Source organism: Amborella trichopoda, chromosome 6, assembly GCF_054954075.1.
Source record: "Amborella trichopoda isolate Santa Cruz 75 chromosome 6, AtrichopodaSantaCruz75HAP2 v2.0, whole genome shotgun sequence".
Lineage (NCBI taxonomy): Eukaryota > Viridiplantae > Streptophyta > Magnoliopsida > Amborellales > Amborellaceae > Amborella > Amborella trichopoda.
This window is the reverse complement of record NC_142341.1, coordinates 46,184,661-46,204,132: the sequence shown is the minus strand read 5'-3', so window position 1 is coordinate 46,204,132 and position 19,472 is coordinate 46,184,661. Positions and strand designations below refer to the sequence as shown.

Genomic DNA, 19,472 nt, shown 5'->3' with positions numbered 1-19,472 from the left:
AGCATCATATCATTTTCCTAATTATTTGGGGTCGGCTATACAAATCTTGATTCGTCATTCTGCTCTATCAGGGGCCATAATGTCAACGAAGCCATAAAAATCTTCATATTTTTTCTCATTACTTCCAACCTTGTCCTTTCGGGTCAACGTTTTGTCCTCTTGAGCCTTCCACGTGTACTAACTCACACCTCCTAATAGAAGTTATGTATTTGCACCGCACATGGCCAACTTACCTAACTAAAATAAAGGTAAAGGAGGAAGTCACAATCATTTCCTATTTCACCATCTTTATGACAGTTTGCAGCAGTGGTCCATGCTCCAATGTAATGGGACCTCCTTTTTGCTCTCTCACATTCACACTGGCACCTCCTTTTTTGCACTCTCACATTCACACTATCATGCAAACTGCTGCTAATAAGTGGTAGTTTACACTTCTATTTGGCAAAGGTTCTCAATTTTCATATTTCATCTCATACATCGTACCCATCTCGAGCAGGTGAAGCTAAGTTCTACTCACGACTACAGTGTTGTGATAGATGACATTTATCTGCCGGGAAAGAAAGCCTCTATCCCCCAAGGCAGGGGTCCTACCGATTATGGAAGGGAATCCATTATCTAAGTTAGTCAATATTAGATTCTAGTAACAAAAGCTTTGGTGGGAACTTCTGTGGAAGGATTGTGGTTTAGTGGGGTTTGGTAGTTCTGGTTGTCGAATCCATCACTTGGTAGTTACAGTTGATCATCTCTTACTGTAGGGAACGCATCCTGTATTTATCTGTCTTTCTCTTGTATTATTGTACTTATGGGATTGGCGCTTTTTATTAATGAAAATTTCCTGCTAAATATTGGCGTGAAATTGTAGCTCCACATTCTCATGACAGTAGAAGGATGGTAACATAGTGTGAAATTGAGGGGATTAAAAGAATGTAATTAGATGGTGCAATGAGATAGTGTACAACTAACCTAAATTCTTCATAAGGTAAAGGGCATTTTTGATAATGTCCAACCCACACATGTTACATAGAGGCTAAACGGGGCAAAAGCCAGACAGATGTGGTAGTTAACATCGTTTAATTCTTTTTAGTTCCAATTTTATGTTGAAGGGGCAAAAGGCAGACAGTTTTGGTAGTTAACATTGTTTAATTCTTCCTAGTTCCAATTTTATGTTGTAAACAAAGTTTTATACCGGTACATCTTAAAAAGAATTAATGAATATTTATATACAAGTTACTGTTCAAAAAAAAAAAAAAAACAATATAAGAATTTGTTTCAAATAAATTTGATTACTTGGGGAAGTATTTTTCTTATTAAATTCTAAGGGCTTTTACTACTAGACCCGATGGCCATCATTATTTTGATGTTGAATTTATTCATCAATTAAGGGTCATTTGGATACTTGGAAAAAAGATTACTAAGCAATGGTTTCCAAGGGAGTTGTCTATTTCCCCTGTTTGGATCCAAAATACAGAGCGAAACTTTTTTCTCGCCGGAACTGTTTTCTATGTTTTGAGCCTAAAATAAAGAAATTAATTTTCTCCACACAAGCTAAGAGATCAATTTCCTCATCAGAATTCATTAAAGAGAGAAACAAAATAAGTTAAATGTGTATAGTTCGTTGGGCTCAAACGCAAACACCCCACTCTTCCCATCTCTCCCTCGCCATCTCTCTCTCCTTGTTAACTCAACTCTCCTAATCCATCTCTCTCTCTCTCTCTCAAGAACCCGTCATTGTTTCTCATCTCTCTTTATCTTTCTGTTTTCCTAGAAATCAATTTCTACTTCCCTCTTTACCTAGTCACTTCATTCTCTCTACCGCTATCGTGTTTTCCTCTCGTAGAGATTCTTGGCATTCAGCTTCTTTTTTAGGAAGAAATATATATTGGGAACAGTTTATGGAGAGCCGAGGTTCTAAATAATCAAATTTGAGCCTACCTCAAAAGTTCATTAGAAGATGTTGTTTTGCTATTCAAATATCTTCAAATTGATCACCTCGACATCAACAAGCATGAATATGAGAAAAAAATGGATTTCAAGTTTTGAAAATAATGTATTTTGTATATATTTTTGGACCGTCAATTTTCAAGATTTTCAAGTTTTCATAAATCTGTCTATCTTCACTATTTTTGAAGTTTTAAACTGTATAAATAAATATCAAAATATATTTTAAAGCTATAACAAAGATTTCCATCATTTAAACCACATCTCTCGACACTAGTTGAAGGTAGGTTCTATATTTCAGTTTGATATTATCCAAATAAATTAAAAAACCATTTTACACTAAATGTTTTTTTGCAAGAAATGTATTTCACATTAAATAATTTTTTCTAGACAATTTTTTTTCTAGGGATCCAAACAGTGTCTTAGTTGGTTGCGCATTTTGTGCCTTAAGTTTGTTGCATCCATCATTATATACCTAGCAAGAGTGTTTTGAGAGCCACTTTATTGTTTTAATGTTGAAAACCCCTTTAATTGATCATTTTGACATCGATATGTATGTATATGAAAAAGAAAAAAGAAAAATTTGTGTCGCAAAAATAGTGCATCTTGCAACACATTATCTAGACTGTCTATTTTCAAGATTTTTATATGTTTATAGACTTACTTGATTTTAATCTTTTTTATAGTTTAAAATGTCATAAGTAAATATGAAAATAGATTTTCAGATAATCCTAAAAAAAATTTACACCAAAATTACATCGTATGATAAAATTTGGAGGTGAGTCGTAATTAGGTTGTTTAAGGTTGCAACCTTATAAAAACGACACCCAAGTTAATTAGACTATCATAATTTACTTTTAGAAAAATATAAATAAAATGATCAAACCATCTTAAAAAATAAATGTAGCGGCCAAAGCAACTAATTACCAACAAAGTTGTTGTTTGATATAAATCATTTGAGTTAGGGATATCCTCAACTGTTTTGTTAAAAAATGACCAAAGAAAGCTATTTGGTAATTCATTTATTTGAGCTAAATGACCTATATTCTCTTATTCCCAAACCTACAACACGATTTTTATTATTCCCAAACCTACAACACCATTTTTATTATTCCCAAACCTACAACACGATTTTTATTATGAAATCGTGTTATGGGTTGGCATTAGGATTTAAGAACTTTTTTTAGATGCGAAAATAAAAACCTCAAAAATTGAATTCAGTCAGGATGTGTGCATAACCGACAAGAAACAAATCAAGAAGTAGAAACTATAATAAGAGAAACATACTATAAGCACACATAGGTTCACATAGTTCACCTATAGGGCCTACATCTACGGCATTACAAATTTAAATATACTATGCTAATGAGAGTATCATCATAGTTTTTGGGACACAGTCTCCTCTCTAATCTTTAGTATATCGCAATCGAACATTCTTTTATACGTGCTCTCTCAACTGACATCACCCGTCGATCTGTCATTTCTATTCCACAGCTAAATCATTATTTAATAAAAAAAACCACTCAAAATCTCAATGGAAATACTTTTTCTACAAGAACCAGCTGCTCACTCTGCAAGATATAAGTTCACTTCTCTCTAGGAGGAAGAATTGCCTCTCGTGCACAAGAGGCCCCTGCCTCACTCTCAAAAAGAGGCTACTTTTCTCATATAGTGGCTCAAATAAGAAATACAAATTATATAGAATATATATTATGAAATCACTAGAATGATTTTATGTTAGCGTGTTATTGTAATATAATGAAACCACATATATGGAAAACCATTTTGAGGAGTTTGCATGTCCCTAAATTTTGCACATACAATACTTTTGTCACAATAATTAATTTCAAAATTTAATTTGCACCTTAGATGTGGTCCAAATGAGTGCCCTCCAATAATGAATCTCGACCATCCATTTAGTGAATTTCATGATTTTGACGTTTACAAATTCAAAATTGATCGTTTTTTTTAGTATTGTTAATCTAATGATATTAAAGCTTTCTAAAAAAATTGAAAAGGAAAAAAAATCCTTCTAAAGCCTAGATCTAAGCATATCACTAAAATGGACAACATATATTAGTTGGGCCTTAAAAACCTCTTTTTGGGTGTTTTCAATTTTTGTTTTTTTGTAATTGTTCGTTAGATTCAAAAGTGTATAAACAAATGGGTCTAACATAGTTTTTGAGGGTTGTTTTATTTTATATATATATATATATATATAGGAAAAGTCTTCCCAACGCCTATAGGCAAAAGTGAACAGTGATTTGGCCTACCCTCATCACCGTCCAAAGTTCATCACACGGTCACGATTGTCCGGTAGTGTTTTATTTTATTTTAATTTTACAAATCGGAATGATTTGAAATACTTTTGGAGGGTATTTTGGTCAATTTATTTTATGTAAAATATTTGTTTGATACTTTTCGTAGATTCTCCTATTTTTTATGAATACACGCTCTAAATTTTAAATCATTCCGATTTGTAAAAATAAAATAAAAAACGAAATACTACTGGACAATAGTCAACGTGCGATGAACTTTGGACGGTGATGAGGGTAGGTGAAATTACTGTTCATTTTCGCCTATATATTAGTGAGGATCCGTCCATATCTTAAACTTAAGATATTAGTGAGGATCCTAATCTAGTTAGACTTCAATGGGTATCCCAACAAACGTAGGAAATTTATTAATGTCAATATCAATAACTTATAATATAGCAAGATTTCCTAATGAAGGTGAATTCAGATATTACAATATCCAACAATCTCCATCTTGATATTAAAATCACATGCTCATCATCCATGATTTCTTCTTTTTTTGTTAAATAAATCCTTTTGTTATTTTTATTGAAAAAGATAATGCTTATCATCATTCGCATGCTCTACCATGTATTTTTTCCTTTTTGTTAAATAAATCCCCTTTTTTTTTGCTAAATAAATCCTTCTTTTTTTTTTTTTTTTTTATAGTGTTTCACTCTATAAAAAACTTTCTCTAAGATGAGGCTTTGCCACACTTATTATGTGTTCAAAACCCATAACAAGAATTATCAATGACATAAATGGTATGGATATTTAGGTTATTTATCTCAGTGACATAAATGAGTCCAATTATCAAACTGGCCTCTCTTCTTTAAGGTTACAAACCTAGAAGAGCAATGAAAATATTTTTCAACAAATTTTATAAAAAGGTGCGATTTGTATAGAGTCTAGGCTCTAAACAATCAAATTTGAGCCTACCTTCAAATAGTATCGAGAAATGTGGTTTCAATATAGGAAATCTTGGTGATAGCCTTAAAATATATTTTAATCTTTATTTTTAAAGTTTAGTGCTTCAAAAATAGTGTAGATAGATAGATCTAAAAAAACTTGGAAATATTGAAAATTGACTGCCCAAAAATATATAATACACTATTTCCAGAACTTCAAATCTATTTTTTTCTCATGTCCATGCATCTTGATATTGAGATGATCAATTTGAGGATATTTGAGCATCAAAACAACCTTTTCTAATGAAATTTTTAAGGTAAGCTCAAATTTGATTATTTAGAGCTTCAGCTCTATCTAAACTTTTTCCTTTATAAACATATACTTTAGGCTCAAATTTGATTGTTTAGAGCCTCGGCTCTATCTAAACTTTTCCTTTATAAAAAGATACCTAAATAAAAAGATTTTAAAAGAAGTTGGCGATATTTTTGCTCAATGGACCTTTTAGGGACCAGTTTTCTTGCCCACGCATTTATGATTCGCCTATTCCCATGCAAAGCATGGGTAGGATTGTCAAAACCTAATCTGGTATTGTTTGAGAGACTTTATTCAACCATCGCTTCATTAAAAATGAAACATTTTACCAAAATACTAAAGCCAAAAGGTATCCTACTCCGGTGGGAGTAGAATGTTCATTTACTTCCTCAGGTAAAAACCAAGTTAGAATTAATTTTAGGAGCCCAAATTTTGGGGATGTAACATCTTCAATTATGAATTAATTTTTTTTAAAAAAAAAAAAAATTTAAGTATACCTTGTATGCACTTGAAAAAAAAAAAAATGTATCCAATTTTTAGATGGTGAGACTAAATGTTAGAAAACCAAATTTCAAATTCTTTTAGTAAATTCATTTAGTAGGTTCTCAGATTTTCAAATTGTTAAAATCCTCTCTCAAGTAGGTCTTTTTTAACCGGGGAATTCAAAGTAAGCTATGCTCCCGAGGGAGCATAGTGTACGTGCTACTTAAATATGCTTGTCGAATGGCCAAACAATACATTTGACCCGCACATAACTTCAACAGTCCTCTCTCCAATTTCCACATCATATAGTTAAGGACAATTTCTTTTATTAAAGTCCAAGTTTGGTTTATTTAAAACCTTCCTATCAGTAAGAAAGTAACCAACCAAAGCTTAAAGTCCAAGTTTGATTTATTTATTGAGTGTGGTTTGTATAAGGCTGAGGCCCTAAACAATCAAATTTGGGCTCACCTCAAAAATTCACTAGGATAAATTGTTTTGATGTCGAAAAATCCTCAAATTTGATCATCTTGACTTTAAGATATACGGACATAAAAAAAAAAAACTTTAAGTGCTGAAAATAGTACATCTTGTAATACATCATCTAGATCGTCAATTTTTAAGACTTCTAAATGTTTATAGATCTGCTTGATCTACACTGCTTTTGAAGCTTTAAATTTTATAATTAAATAAAAATATATTTTTTGGTCATCTTAAAGATTATCAATATTGAAACGACATATTTCGACACTATTTGAAGGTGTACCTAACTTTGATTGTTTAGGGCCTCACCCTCATATAAACATTTTCCTTATTTAGAACACTTTTTCCAATAAGAAAGTTACATGCACAATCAAGGTTTAAAAAACTAATTAGTTACTTGAATCGGTCACACCAATACTCGTGTCAGAATGGGGGAAACGGTGGATTGGATTGGAAGAATCGGCGGAATCAATAATTTTTGTTTCAATTTTTTTAAAACAATTCAAGAAAAATTGTTCATCCTTTTTTTCGCTTGACTCGATGAAGAATCAGTCGGACTTAGTGAAGAATCGGCGGTTCCGCAAAAAAATTGGCGATTCTACTATTTGGAACCGCCCGAATCCCATTTTTTGGCCAAATCTGAAACGTCTTGAGCGATTCCCAATCCAAATCGCCCAATTTCGGATCAAATCACCGAATTTTTAAACCTTGCGTACAATAATGAATTTCACATATGACCACCTTTCCAATCACACATGATTCGCAAAGATTGTTGGACTTTAGTTTCTTGGAAAGCAAGACCGAGACGTCAAAATTCTCCTGATGGCCCTCGTTAAATGACCAAAGCCCTCTTATCAAACAGTTATTATTCAACCATTCAATTCACATAGACTATATTTGCAATGGCCACTTCTCGAAATGTTAAAAGGAAAAGCCTAGAAATCCCTTATATGATTTGTAAGTTGGCCCACGGGGCATGAATCGAGAACCGTCCATTCTCAATGATGGATGGTGGAGATGACCATCCAGAGAATGTGGGATCGGAAGCTCGGGTTTGTTTCCACCGTTCATCAACAGTTATGGACCGTATATGCTTCCATGGTTTTAGTATGTATTCTCTGGTACCACTGATTGCCACCTTGCGTACGCGTGTCAAACAAGCCAAAAGATATACTCTTGTGGGAGCATATCCTAGTTCACCCCGTTGGGCAAAACTAGGGTGGGAATGGGTTGGCTTGGGTCCTGCTCAAACCCGACCTATCTAGGTCTACGTTAGACCTGTATCTAATTCATGGGTTGGATCAGGTTCGGATTTATAAATAGAAAATTTATGAAGAATTATTTTATATATTTTTTATTGTATAATTAGTATTATTTACATGTAATTTATATTAATATTTTTAGGCCGGATCCGCCTCAACCCAGACCCAACCCTACAGGCTCGGACTCGAACCCCGATCCAATGGGGTCAAGGTCAAGTGGACCAAGACCGGAACCATCGTGTCCATTGATTAGGTTCATATTCAGACCCAATTGAGTCGACCTATCGGTTCCAGTCGATCCGACCCGATTCTCACCCTCGAGCAAAACCCTATTTAAGAATATTTTTAGGGCTCGAATTTTGGATATAATCTCCTGACCCTAACTACTATTTCCTTAAAGAAAAAAAAAAAAAATAGAAATTTGTCGAGAATAAGAACATCCTAAGATTGAATACAGATCTTTATTTCGGGTCTCAAAATTCTACTCTTCTTATATTCATTTGAGGATGGAGTTTTTATAGGACCTAGGATTTATGAAAACAAAATAAAACCTCACCTCAAATCTTCAGCCGGAAAACATTTTTGGTATTGGATATCTTCATGATGCTCTAAAATTAATTTCCAACATCGACAATAAAATTTGAAATTCAAAAAAATGGTATAGATCTTGCAGAGCTATAATCACTAATTTTTAAAAGCGAAATGGATGGCCTAAATGATTTGTTGCAACATAAACTATTTTTAAATTTTATAATCATATTTTTTTTTGCACAATTATAATGTTCAAGATGTTCGATTAAACGTTTTTCAACACTTGAATTGTAATTTTTGATGGGTAGTTTTACTTATTTTCACCATAAAAACATGGATGATGCGAGACAAGCAAACAATAAAGCGAATCTGGATCTTTATCTACTCCTTTGTCTTGCTTTTCCTCGCTTTCCTCTTCGGGGGTCCCTTTATTTAAAGATTTTTAGGTAGATTCCAAACTTTTATACCACATTAGTGTGCCAGATGCATGGGCGTCTTAGGTATTTGAGATCAACATCAGGTCACCTCAATCATTTCCCTGAAGAGTATTCAAAGTTCAATTCAATCAAAACATCTGCAATGCAGCAACCCCAAAAGAAGAGAGTAAACATGGCTAACCATTGTGGTCGATATCATTTTCCAAATTGAAGTGGATGACACATTAGACTACGTCCCCAACAATTTTACCTAACCCAAAAACAAAATTTCAGTAAAAAGAAAGACTTAATTTCACCAGCAACCAAGAACCCATTCATACCCTATTTCTCTTCTCCTCTTTTATGATGGACAGAGATCCCTTTCATGCCTGTGTTTTCCAAAACTGACTGTTCTACACCTGATTTCATCTCCATGAGATCCCTTTCATGCCTGTGTTTTCAAAAAATGACTGTTCTACACCTGATTTCATGTCCATGGCTACCTCTGTTGTCAGTGCTACTAGTCCTCTCACAGAACCCTGCAATGGCGATTGAATTCGTCTTCAACGGCTTCAATGATGGTGAGATACCCCTCATCGAGGCCGCAAAACTCGATGGCCGAACCATCCTCCTTACTGGAGCGGATTCTAACAGATCGGTCGGCCGTGCCTACTTTCCCACTCCTCTTACCATCAAAGTCCAAAATTCCACTAGCATGTCGTCCTTCTCCACCAGCTTCATCTTCTCCATCCTCAGTCGCACCCCTGAAACCATCAGAAGCCATGGCCTGGCGTTTTTCCTATCGCCCCCTGTTGAAGGACCTGTCCCCGATCTTGACAGCCTCATCAATGTCGAGTTTGGCACCAATTTCTACCAAGAATTTGGCAGAAACCATGTTTATGTCCAACCCCCTTCTCCTCTCTCCATTGTTAACACCCCTGCAGGATATTGGAGCTCGACTACCAGTTTCGAGTCTCTAGACATACGGTCTGGTCAGAACATCCAAGCTTGGATTGATTTCGATGGCCCCAATCTCACCATCAATGTTACAATTGTGCCTGCGGGAACAGCCCGTCCAGTCCGTCCACTACTCTCATACCGCAATGACAAACTTCAGGAGTCCCTCGCTGCAGAGGTGTTTGCAGGATTCTCGGGGTGGAGGTGGAAGCCCTATGAGTGGCAACGGGTCCTTGCCTGGAGCCTCAGTACCAATGGCCCGGCTCCGCCGCTCAACACCTTGAACCTCCCTGTATTCTCCTTGAAAGAGTCCTCTTCTTCTAAATCCCGAGCTTTTATTGCCGGAATCTCATCAGCCTGCATTTTAGTGTTTCTCACTTTGGTGGTCGGAATCATCTATAAGGTGTTTTTCAAGAAGGGGAGTTCAGCAGTGGAGGAGTTGGAGGAGTGGGAAAGCGAGTATTGGCCACACAGGATCCCCTTAGAGGTCCTGCACCAAGCCACCAATGGGTTCTCAAAGGAGAGCTTACTGGGCTCTGGTGGGTTTGGGAAAGTATACAGAGGGGCCCTTCCCGGCTCGAACCTGGAAGTTGCAGTGAAGTGTGTGTCGCGTACATCCAAGCAAGGGATACGAGAATTTTTAGCAGAGATATGGAGCATGGGGCGGTTACAGCACCGGAGCCTGGTACAATTGAGGGGATGGTGCCGGCAAGACGATCAGCTCATGCTCGTCTATGACTTCATGCCCAATGGCAGCCTTGACAAACGCATATTCGACTCCCCTCGAAATCTGTTGAATTGGGAAGGTCGACGACGAGTGGTGACCGATGTGGCGGAGGGTCTCCTGTATCTGCACGAGGGGTGGGAGCAACAGGTGGTTCACCGTGACGTGAAATCGAGCAATGTGCTGCTAGATGCGGGTATGAGGGGGCGGCTAGGGGATTTTGGTCTCGCCAGGCTCTACCAGCACGGCCAGCCCACGCAGGCCACGCACGTGGTGGGCACCATGGGTTACGTCGCTCCAGAGCTAGCAAGCACACTTGCACCCACGACTGCGAGTGATGTGTATAGCTTTGGGGTCTTAGCTTTGGAAGTGGCATGTGGGAGGAGGCCCATCGATCGTACGAAGCCCGGGAATGATCAGGTGCTAGTGGATTGGGTCCACGGGCTCTACTACGAAGGTCAACTTCTCGAGGCGGCGGATAGCCGTATCGCCGGTGAATATAGGGAGGCGGAGATGGAGGTGATGCTTAAAGTGGGCTTGGCATGCTGCCATCCGAATCCAAAGAAGCGACCTTCGATGCGGCAGGCAGTGCACATACTTCATTGCATTCGCGCCCCCGAGCCACCCCCAACCCCGGAGGTTGAAGATGGCTGTAGTGAGGACAATGATCAGCAGGAACCTTGATGAATGCCATGGAAGATCTGTTTCAAAAATCCGGCACAGCATCTATCCTTTACTCCCTAGGGTAAAATCCAATCTAATAGTCTTTTTTTAATGGATGTAACATCTTTATCCTAAAAATATATATAAGTAGCTCATAGCATTCTGCACATTTAAAAGAAAATAATGTATCAAGATTAAACTATATCATCCAAATTTTAGAGGGTGATGTTTTAAGTGTTTAAGAACTCAATATCCACTTCTTCTTTCTTTCTTTTTTTTTCTTGAGAATATTAATCTGATTATTCTTTGGCCGTCCCAAAATTTGAGATTGAAAAATCCTCCCAAGTAGGTATTTTGCTCGAGATAGTAAGTGTATATGGTATATGCTCCCATAGGAGCCTATTATAGCTTGAAAGATTTGTGTATCGTGGAACTTTCACCTTTAATTCATCTTCAGGTTTAACCGTTGTTTTAGAGTTTGCCAATCTACATCGAGAATCACCTTGATGCATTTGGAGTCACCAGGGACTGCTGATTTTTGGTCGGAATCTATAAATCAATTAGTTCATGTAGTGTTTTAAAAATCGTCGAGTCGGCACGGAATCAGCCGATTCTAATCGAGAATCGGTCATCCCGTGTCGGTTTTTTGTAAAGCCGGGAATTGCTCGGTTCTAGAAAGGAACCGGTGGATTCTAGAACGGATGGATTCTGCACAGTAAATCGCCCGTGGTTCACACAATAACTCGCCCAATTCTTCCTCCCGGTTCTTCAAGTCATGATGTCGGTTCAGCGGATTCTGCACAGTAAATCGCCCACGGTTCGCACAATAACTTGCCCGGTTCTTCCACCAAGTAGGTATTTTGCTCGAGATTGTAAGTGTATATAGTATATGCTCCCATAGGAGCATATTATAGCTTGAAAGATTTGTGTATCGTGGAACATTCACCTTTAATTCCTCTTCAGGTCTAACCGGTGTTTTAGAGTTTGCCAATCTAGATCGGGAATCACCGGTATGCATTTGGAATCACCAGTAATTGCTGATTTTTTGTCGAAACAGTAATTCGATTTTTGGTCGGAACAGTAATTCAATTAGTTCATGCAGTGTTTTAAAAATTGCCGAGGCGGCACGGAATAAGCCGATTCGTATCGGGAATCGGTCATCTCGTATCGATTCTTTTGTAAAGCCGGGAATCGCCATGTTCTAGAAAGGAACCGGCGGATTCTGCATAGTAAATCACCCGCGGTTCGCACAATAACTCTCGCCTAGTTGGTACGGCATCAGCCGATTCGAATCGGGAATCGGTCATCCCGTGTCGGTTCTTTTGTAAAGCCGGGAATCGCCCTGTTCTAGAAAGAAACCGACGGATTCTGCACAGTAAGTCGCCTACAATTCACACAATAACTCGCCCGATTCTTTCGATCGGTTCTTCGAGTCATGATGTCGGTTCTAGAACCGGCGGATTCTGCACAATAAATCACCCGCGGTTCACACAATAACTCTCGTCGAGTCGGCACGGAATCAACCGATTTGAATCGGGAATCGATCATCCCTTGTCGGTTCTTTTGTAAAGCTGGGAATCGCCCGGTTCTAGAAAAGAACCAGCAGATTCTGCACAGTAAATCGTCCGTGGTTCGCACAATAACTCACCCGGGTCTTTCGCTCTGTTCTTCGAGTCATGATGTCGGTTCGACGAATTCTGCACAGTAAATCGCCTGCAGTTCGCACAATAACTCGCCCGGTTCTTCGTTCGACGGATTCTGCACAATAAATCACCCGCAGTTCGCACAATAACTTGCCCGGTTCTTTAAGTCATGATGTCGCGGTTCGCACAATAACTCACCCGGTTCTTCGAGTCATGATGTCGGTTCTTTGCGTCATGACGTCAGGACCAGCAGTCAAGGGCATTTGCATAAAATTCAAGGAATTTCGAGGGTCATGATGTCAGGACCATGTGCTCACGATCCACAAGCTTCGTGTACTTTCATTGCTTCACACGCGCTACAAAGAATGTGTACAAAGAACTATTTATGCATATAAATTTGTTATTCTCTCTTCGATGTGGGACTATGCGAATAGGTAATACCTTAAAATGTTCATATATTATATATTTTGTTAACTATTTTATAAACACTAAGTTGCAAGTGCCCTACTGGTTGTTGCGCGTCCTCAATGTGAGATGGACCCTCAATGTGAGATGGATGAGGGTTCAATTCTTGAGTTAGGTTTTTTTTTTCTCTTTTTGTTTGTCAAATTATTTTCTTATCCAAAAACTAAAAGGTTTTTATCAATTTCGCTTTTTCTCAAAAAAATTTCTTATCAATAAAATAAAAAGTTTCGTATAAAAAAAATGAAATTTTTTTTCAATTTTTTTTTTTATAAAAAAAATTAAGGGCTTTTTCTAAAAAATAAAAATAAGAGGTTTTTATCAATTTCGCTTTTTGTCAATTTTTTTTTCTTATCTACAAAATAAAAATTTTCGTATAAAAAAAATGAAAGGTTCTTATCAATTCTTTTTCTTGTCAAAAAAAATAAAAGGTTTTTGTCAAAAAAAATAAAAAATAAAAAGTTATTGTCAAAAAAATAAAAAGTTCTTATAAAAAAACGTACAAGTATTTTTGTCAAAAAAACTCATTTCTTATTTTTTTCAAAAATACAACAAGCATTTTTGTTAAAATAAGTTCATACAGAGAAAAAAAACTAAATATTCACATATTGATGAAAAAATAAAACTTAATAATGTAGTGTCCTGATTTCTTATTGGATTATTAAAAAACAACATTTATAATGACTTTTAATCATTATTTTAGATTTTTTAAAGCTTAATCCGACCGATTCGGCTGATTTCCTCTCCGGATCGCCGATTCACCAATCCATATGAGTTTTTGGGGTGCCCGATCGGAGTCACCGATCTGTTTTTTAAACCATTGAGTTCATGTATATAAGATGTAGTATTTTGATGACTAGCTTCATATGGCTGATTCTCACAACAACAAAAAAAAAAACGTAGCTTCATATGGCCTAGTTGGTTACAACATGCTGTACTCTACGAAGGGTTTGGGGTTTGATCCTCTCCATTGGTGCTTCTTTTTAAAGAGCCATAGTTTTATCCGAAGCTTCCTTGGAATGATCAGGGCTTGAACCATAGTTACCGGGAGCTGGAGCGGGAACGGCTCTGGGGTTGAGAACAAGTGCATCGGATAGATGGCTGCCCAAAGCTCTGGCTCTCGGAGAGCAAGTTCCGGTGAGTGCAAAAGTAAGAGAATGAGATCCCATATGATGGCAGAATGCGTTCCCAATACACTGGATCTAGGTCCTTACTTAATGGGGATGTGGTCCATATACAATGGGATCGTGTTCCCATATATAACAGGATCATGCTCCCCTTCAGAATAGGAACGATATCCCATTTGAAGTTGAATCACCTTATTATTTTGAAATGATCGAATTCCATTCAGAGAAGGATGACAACCGTGCTTGATTAGTCCACGCTCCCATCATATAACTCCACATGTATCAAAAAACCAACCCCATTAAACATGGATTCATATTCCCTATAAGCACCACAACCCGTTCCACATAAAAATGATCTTGTTCTGGTTTATTCCAGATTTCATTGGTCACTGCTTGATAAGGATGGAGTTCTATATACATAGGGATCATGCTCCCAAATTTTGGCATTTGAAGACCTTATTTTTTTAGGAACGGGATCTACAATCTTCACAAACATCCACCAAGGTATGTGGGGGTTGAGATCCTTTTGTTCATCGAATTGAGTAGCCTATAAAATGGGAGCGAGATCCCGAAATAAAGAAATCATGGAGTGAGATCCCAGTTATGGAACGCTGGAGCCGAAGTGCCACCCTGTTGGGGCGCTCCGGTAACTATGGTTTGAACCCCTAGGGTTGCTCCTTTTTTATTTCATTTTTTTCTTTTAAAGAGCCATTTTGAAAGTCAAAAAAAAAAAAAAAAAAAAAAGAAGAAGAAGACCTTGCGCTCAATTTTAAAGATCTCTATCCTTTAGAGCCATTTTTTTACATCAAAACAAAGAAAAGGATCTTGTGCTTTTTGAGCAAAAGGTCAAACCAACGCGGCAATTTAGGTATTTTGACACAATTTCTACATATACAGGCTCCATACGTTATTGTTTTTATATTGTTTGCAATTTTTTAGATCGCCAATTTTAAATGTCAATATTACCAACTTAGCCAATCTACGTCGACATTGGTAGGTGGACAATCCATCCCACCAATCCATTTTTTTATGTCACTGGGTTTAACCAAAAAAATATGTCCATCAAAATGACTTGTCAGATCAAGACTCATGATTAGGAAACAAATAATTGATCGTCCTACAAATTTTCATGTGTGCTATTGCCCATTGGGCCCTTACCGGAGCACGTGCTCTTAAAGGAACATTAACATATCCTGAAATATAGTGTAGATTTCTAAAACTTGATAGGTTCTTCCCGTTGATCATGAAATTTTTATCTTGTATATGGTTCCCTAGATCAAACTTATATGCTTTCTCATAGACTCTAGGCTCCCAAATTAAAAAAAGACATATATTATGTTCTTGGGGTAGCATAGATTTGTTTTCTAACTCCCTTGGCCAGAAGATCTATTTGGGAGGATTTTTTCAATTTGAAATTTTGGGAACCACTTAAGAATTATTAGATGATTATTTTAAAAGAAAAAAAAAATTTGAAATTTGAGTTTTCGAACACTTAGATTTCACTATGTAAAAATTAGATGGTTTATATTCAATCTCAAGACTCTTTTTTTTTAGGGGTACAGAGGGTACAATTTAAAATATTTTTTATTGAGGTTAATCTATGGGATGAAGAGATTATATCTCTAAAATTTAAAGTCAGAAATTAATTCTAAGTAGGGTTTTACCTATGGGAGTAAATGGACATTCTACTCCATCAGGAATGGAATATCTTTAGCTCAAAGGCGTACCTTTCCTGGGAAAGGGGCTGGATTTGTGGTGGTTGCACCCCACCCTAGTCACCATGTCATTGTTTCATTCCCCCCACTAAAACCACCCCACTACCACATTTAAAAATGTTAATTTCTAATCTACTCGAAAAAAACGGGTAGGGGCCTGTCTTTCCTACTGAATTACCCAAAATAAAGAATAGTACCTTTACTCTAAAACTTAAGGGATTGTCTACAAAAAGACCATTTATCGTTTGTACATGGAGGTCACAATCATTCTCATTCACTAGATGTCAAATTGGATAGCTTAGGCTGAATCACGAAGTCCGAAATTTTTTTTTGAAACTTTGTGTTTATTCAATGACACTCTTACAACCACGCATTTTGAAATTTAAGGGACACGAATGATTATGACATCTATGTACAAAAGATAAATGGTCTCTTTGTAGACAACCTCCTATTTAATATGGGAGTTTTATAGATGCTCATAGTTCAATGACGCTGCAAAAGCTCTCCTACTTTTAGTTCGCAAATATAAATATACGTTTCCTAAATGGGTTAAGTTTGCATAAGGTACTCACTTTATACTAAACAAGGAGTATCCTAAATTTTATCGAAAGATGTAGTTTCAGTGTCGAAAATATTAAGGTGGCTTAAAAATCCATGTTCAACCTTAATTATGAAATTTAAATATCAAATACTATGTGGATTAAGCAGGTCTATAAACACTAAAAAATCTTGAAAATAGATGGTCCAGATAACTTGTTTCAAGATGCATTATTTTTAAGACTCGAGATTCTATTGTTTTCTTTTATAATATCTATACATCTTGAAGCCGAGATGATGCTTCCAATTTTGAAACAATCTTTTCTACTACTTTTCAAGGTCCACCTTACTTTTATAATATACCTTGCTAACTTGTATGAACTTTGTCTTTTCTAAAAAGCTTTCGAAAATTAGGAACAAGCAAATAAATGTTATACGTCATTTTTTATATACTTGTATATCTGGGGTGAACGAAGAGAGAACCGATAGTAACTTGGTCCCACAAATGCCAAGATGCTGTCAGACCACGGGAACACTGTAGCAATAAGCCTAAAATTGGGTGACTTTTGAAGAAGTGTCATAATGGCCTCAAATTATATGAGGGGGTAGTTTTGGATACATAAGAACACCCATAAAGTTTTGTCACGTTTTAACAAGTTTTGATATGATCAGGACAAAACTCAGTTTGCAAACATGTTCATGTCATGTTGAAAAATGGACCATATAACTATAGCCTCATTTTCTAGGTCTCAAAACAATATCAGACCACCGCCACTAGATTCGGAACGTCACAAAACCTCCAGGAACCAAATTTCAGCTCAATCGGACCTTCCAGGACCATTATGAACATAACTTACTATAAAATTGTGGGTTTTACACTATTGTAGTGTAGCCTCGGTGAACCCCATTCCATTTATGGAAACTGTGTTTTTATATTTCAGGATGATTTTTAAATGCTCATAACTTGCTTATTTTGGGTTCAATTAAGCTCAAATTTGGACACGAGCTAGATTTTAACGATCCGCTCATTTTGACATATGACACGTGTCATGGTATGGCTTGAAAGGAGATAATTTATAAATGGAAGATGGGCTCGAAACACGAAAATTCAGATTTTAAGAAAGAACATTCAATTCTTTGAGAGGCCATAGCTCAAGATCCCGATATCGGATCATCGCAAATATGGGTCTGTTACGACCGTGCTTCGAAGAGCTACAATTTTGAAATTTACTACAAAGCACAGTCGTAACGGATCCATATTTGCGACGATCCGACATCGGGATCTTGAGTTATGGCCTCTCAAAGAATTGAATGTTCTTTTTTAAAATATGTATTTTCATACACCTTACCTTCCCATACACCTTACCTTCCCAAACACCCTACTCCTTACCTTAGCCAGCCTACACCTTACCCTACTTCGTACACCATAATACTTCATATACTATAGTACTCCATATCTTTTAATTATCCTATACCTTACCCTATCCCACACGCCCTAGTGCTAAACACCATACCTTGACCCAACCCACCTAAGCCATACACCAAAACTTTAAACCCTAGCATAGATCCACAAAGACCAAGACTTCCCTCTCAAGGGACCGATGAAGGTGCATCTATGCTCAAGCCCGTTCTAGGTCCACACTCTTCCCTCTCTCTTTTTCTCCATCTCTCTCTCTCTCTCTCTCTCTCTCTCTCTCTCTCTCTCTCTCTCTCTCTCTCTCTCTCTCTCTCTCTCTAAGAAAAATACTTGACCGGCGCCTTGGGCGAGCTCGGCTCATCCCTTTCCCTTTTCCCTTCCTCTCGTCCAGATTTTTGGACCCGCACCATAGAGCGGGTCCAGCTCTCTTTCTCTTCTCTTCCATTCTCGCTCACTCTCTCTCTCGTCCAGAGTCTCAGACTCTCACCATGGAGAGGGCCAACTCTCTTTCCCTTCTCTTCCATTCTTTTTCACCCTCTCTCTCGTCCAAAGTTCCGGACCCGCACCATAGAGCAGGTCCAGCTCTCTTTCCCTTATCTTCCATTCTCTCTCACTCTCTCTCATCCAAAGTCCCAGACCCGTACCATAGAGCGGGTCCAACTCTCTTTCCTTCTCTTCCCTTCCTCTCTTACTCTCTCTCATCCAGAGTTCTTGACCCGCACCATAGGGCGGGTCCAGCTCTCTTTCCCTTTCTCTCTCACCCTCTTTCTCGTCCAAAGTCCCGACCCGCACCTTAGGGCTGGTCTAGCTCTCTTTCCTTTCTCTTCCCTACCTCTCTCACCCTCTCTCTCGTCCAGAGTTCCGGACTCGCACCATAGAGCGGGTCCAGCTCTCTTTTTTCTTCTCATCCATTCTCTCTCACTATCTCTCTCATCGAGAGTCTTAGACCCGCACCATAGAGCGGGCTCAGTTCTTTTCCCTTCTCTTCCATTCTCTCTCACCCTCTCTCTCGTCCAAATTTCCAAACCCGCACCATAGAGCGGGTCCAACTCTCTTTTCCTTCTCTTCCATTTTCTCTCACCCTCTCTCTTGTCCAGCGTTCTGGACCTACACCATAGAGCAGGTCTAGCACTCTTTCCCTTCTCTTCCATTCTCTCTCACTCTCTCTCTCGTCAAGAGTCCCGGACCTGCACCATAGAGTGGGTCCAACTCTCTATCCTTTCTCTTCCCTTCCTCTCTCACCCTCTCTCTCGTCGAGAGTTTCGGACTTGCATCATAGAGCGGGTCCAGCTCTTTTTCCCTTTTCTTCCATTTTCTCTTGCCCTCTCTCTCATCCAAAGTTCCGGACCAGCACCATAGAGTGGGTCTAGCTCTCTTTCCCTTCTTCTCTCACCCTCTCTCTTGTCTAGGTTTCCAGATCTGCACCATAGAGCGAGTCTAGCTCTTTTTCCCTTCTCTTCCATTATCTTTCACCCTCTCTCTCGTCTAGAGCTCCAGACCTGCACTATAAAGTGGGTCCAGCTCTCTTTAACCTGTCTTCCATTCTCTCTCACTCTCTCGTCCAGAGTTCCGGACCTGCACCATAGAGCAAGTCCAACTCTC

The 19,472-nt window shown here is 37.9% G+C and overlaps 1 protein-coding gene across 1 annotated transcript; it reads left to right on the top strand.

The window, feature by feature from the left end:
• The first annotated feature begins 8,704 nt into the window (after positions 1–8,704).
• On the top strand, positions 8,705–11,219 carry LOC18442040 (L-type lectin-domain containing receptor kinase S.1). Its single transcript, XM_006852264.4, has one exon. The coding sequence runs from the start codon at positions 9,011–9,013 to the stop codon at positions 10,988–10,990; it is 1,980 nt and encodes a 659-aa protein (XP_006852326.2). The 5' UTR covers positions 8,705–9,010; the 3' UTR covers positions 10,991–11,219.
• Positions 11,220–19,472: the final 8,253 nt, after the last annotated feature.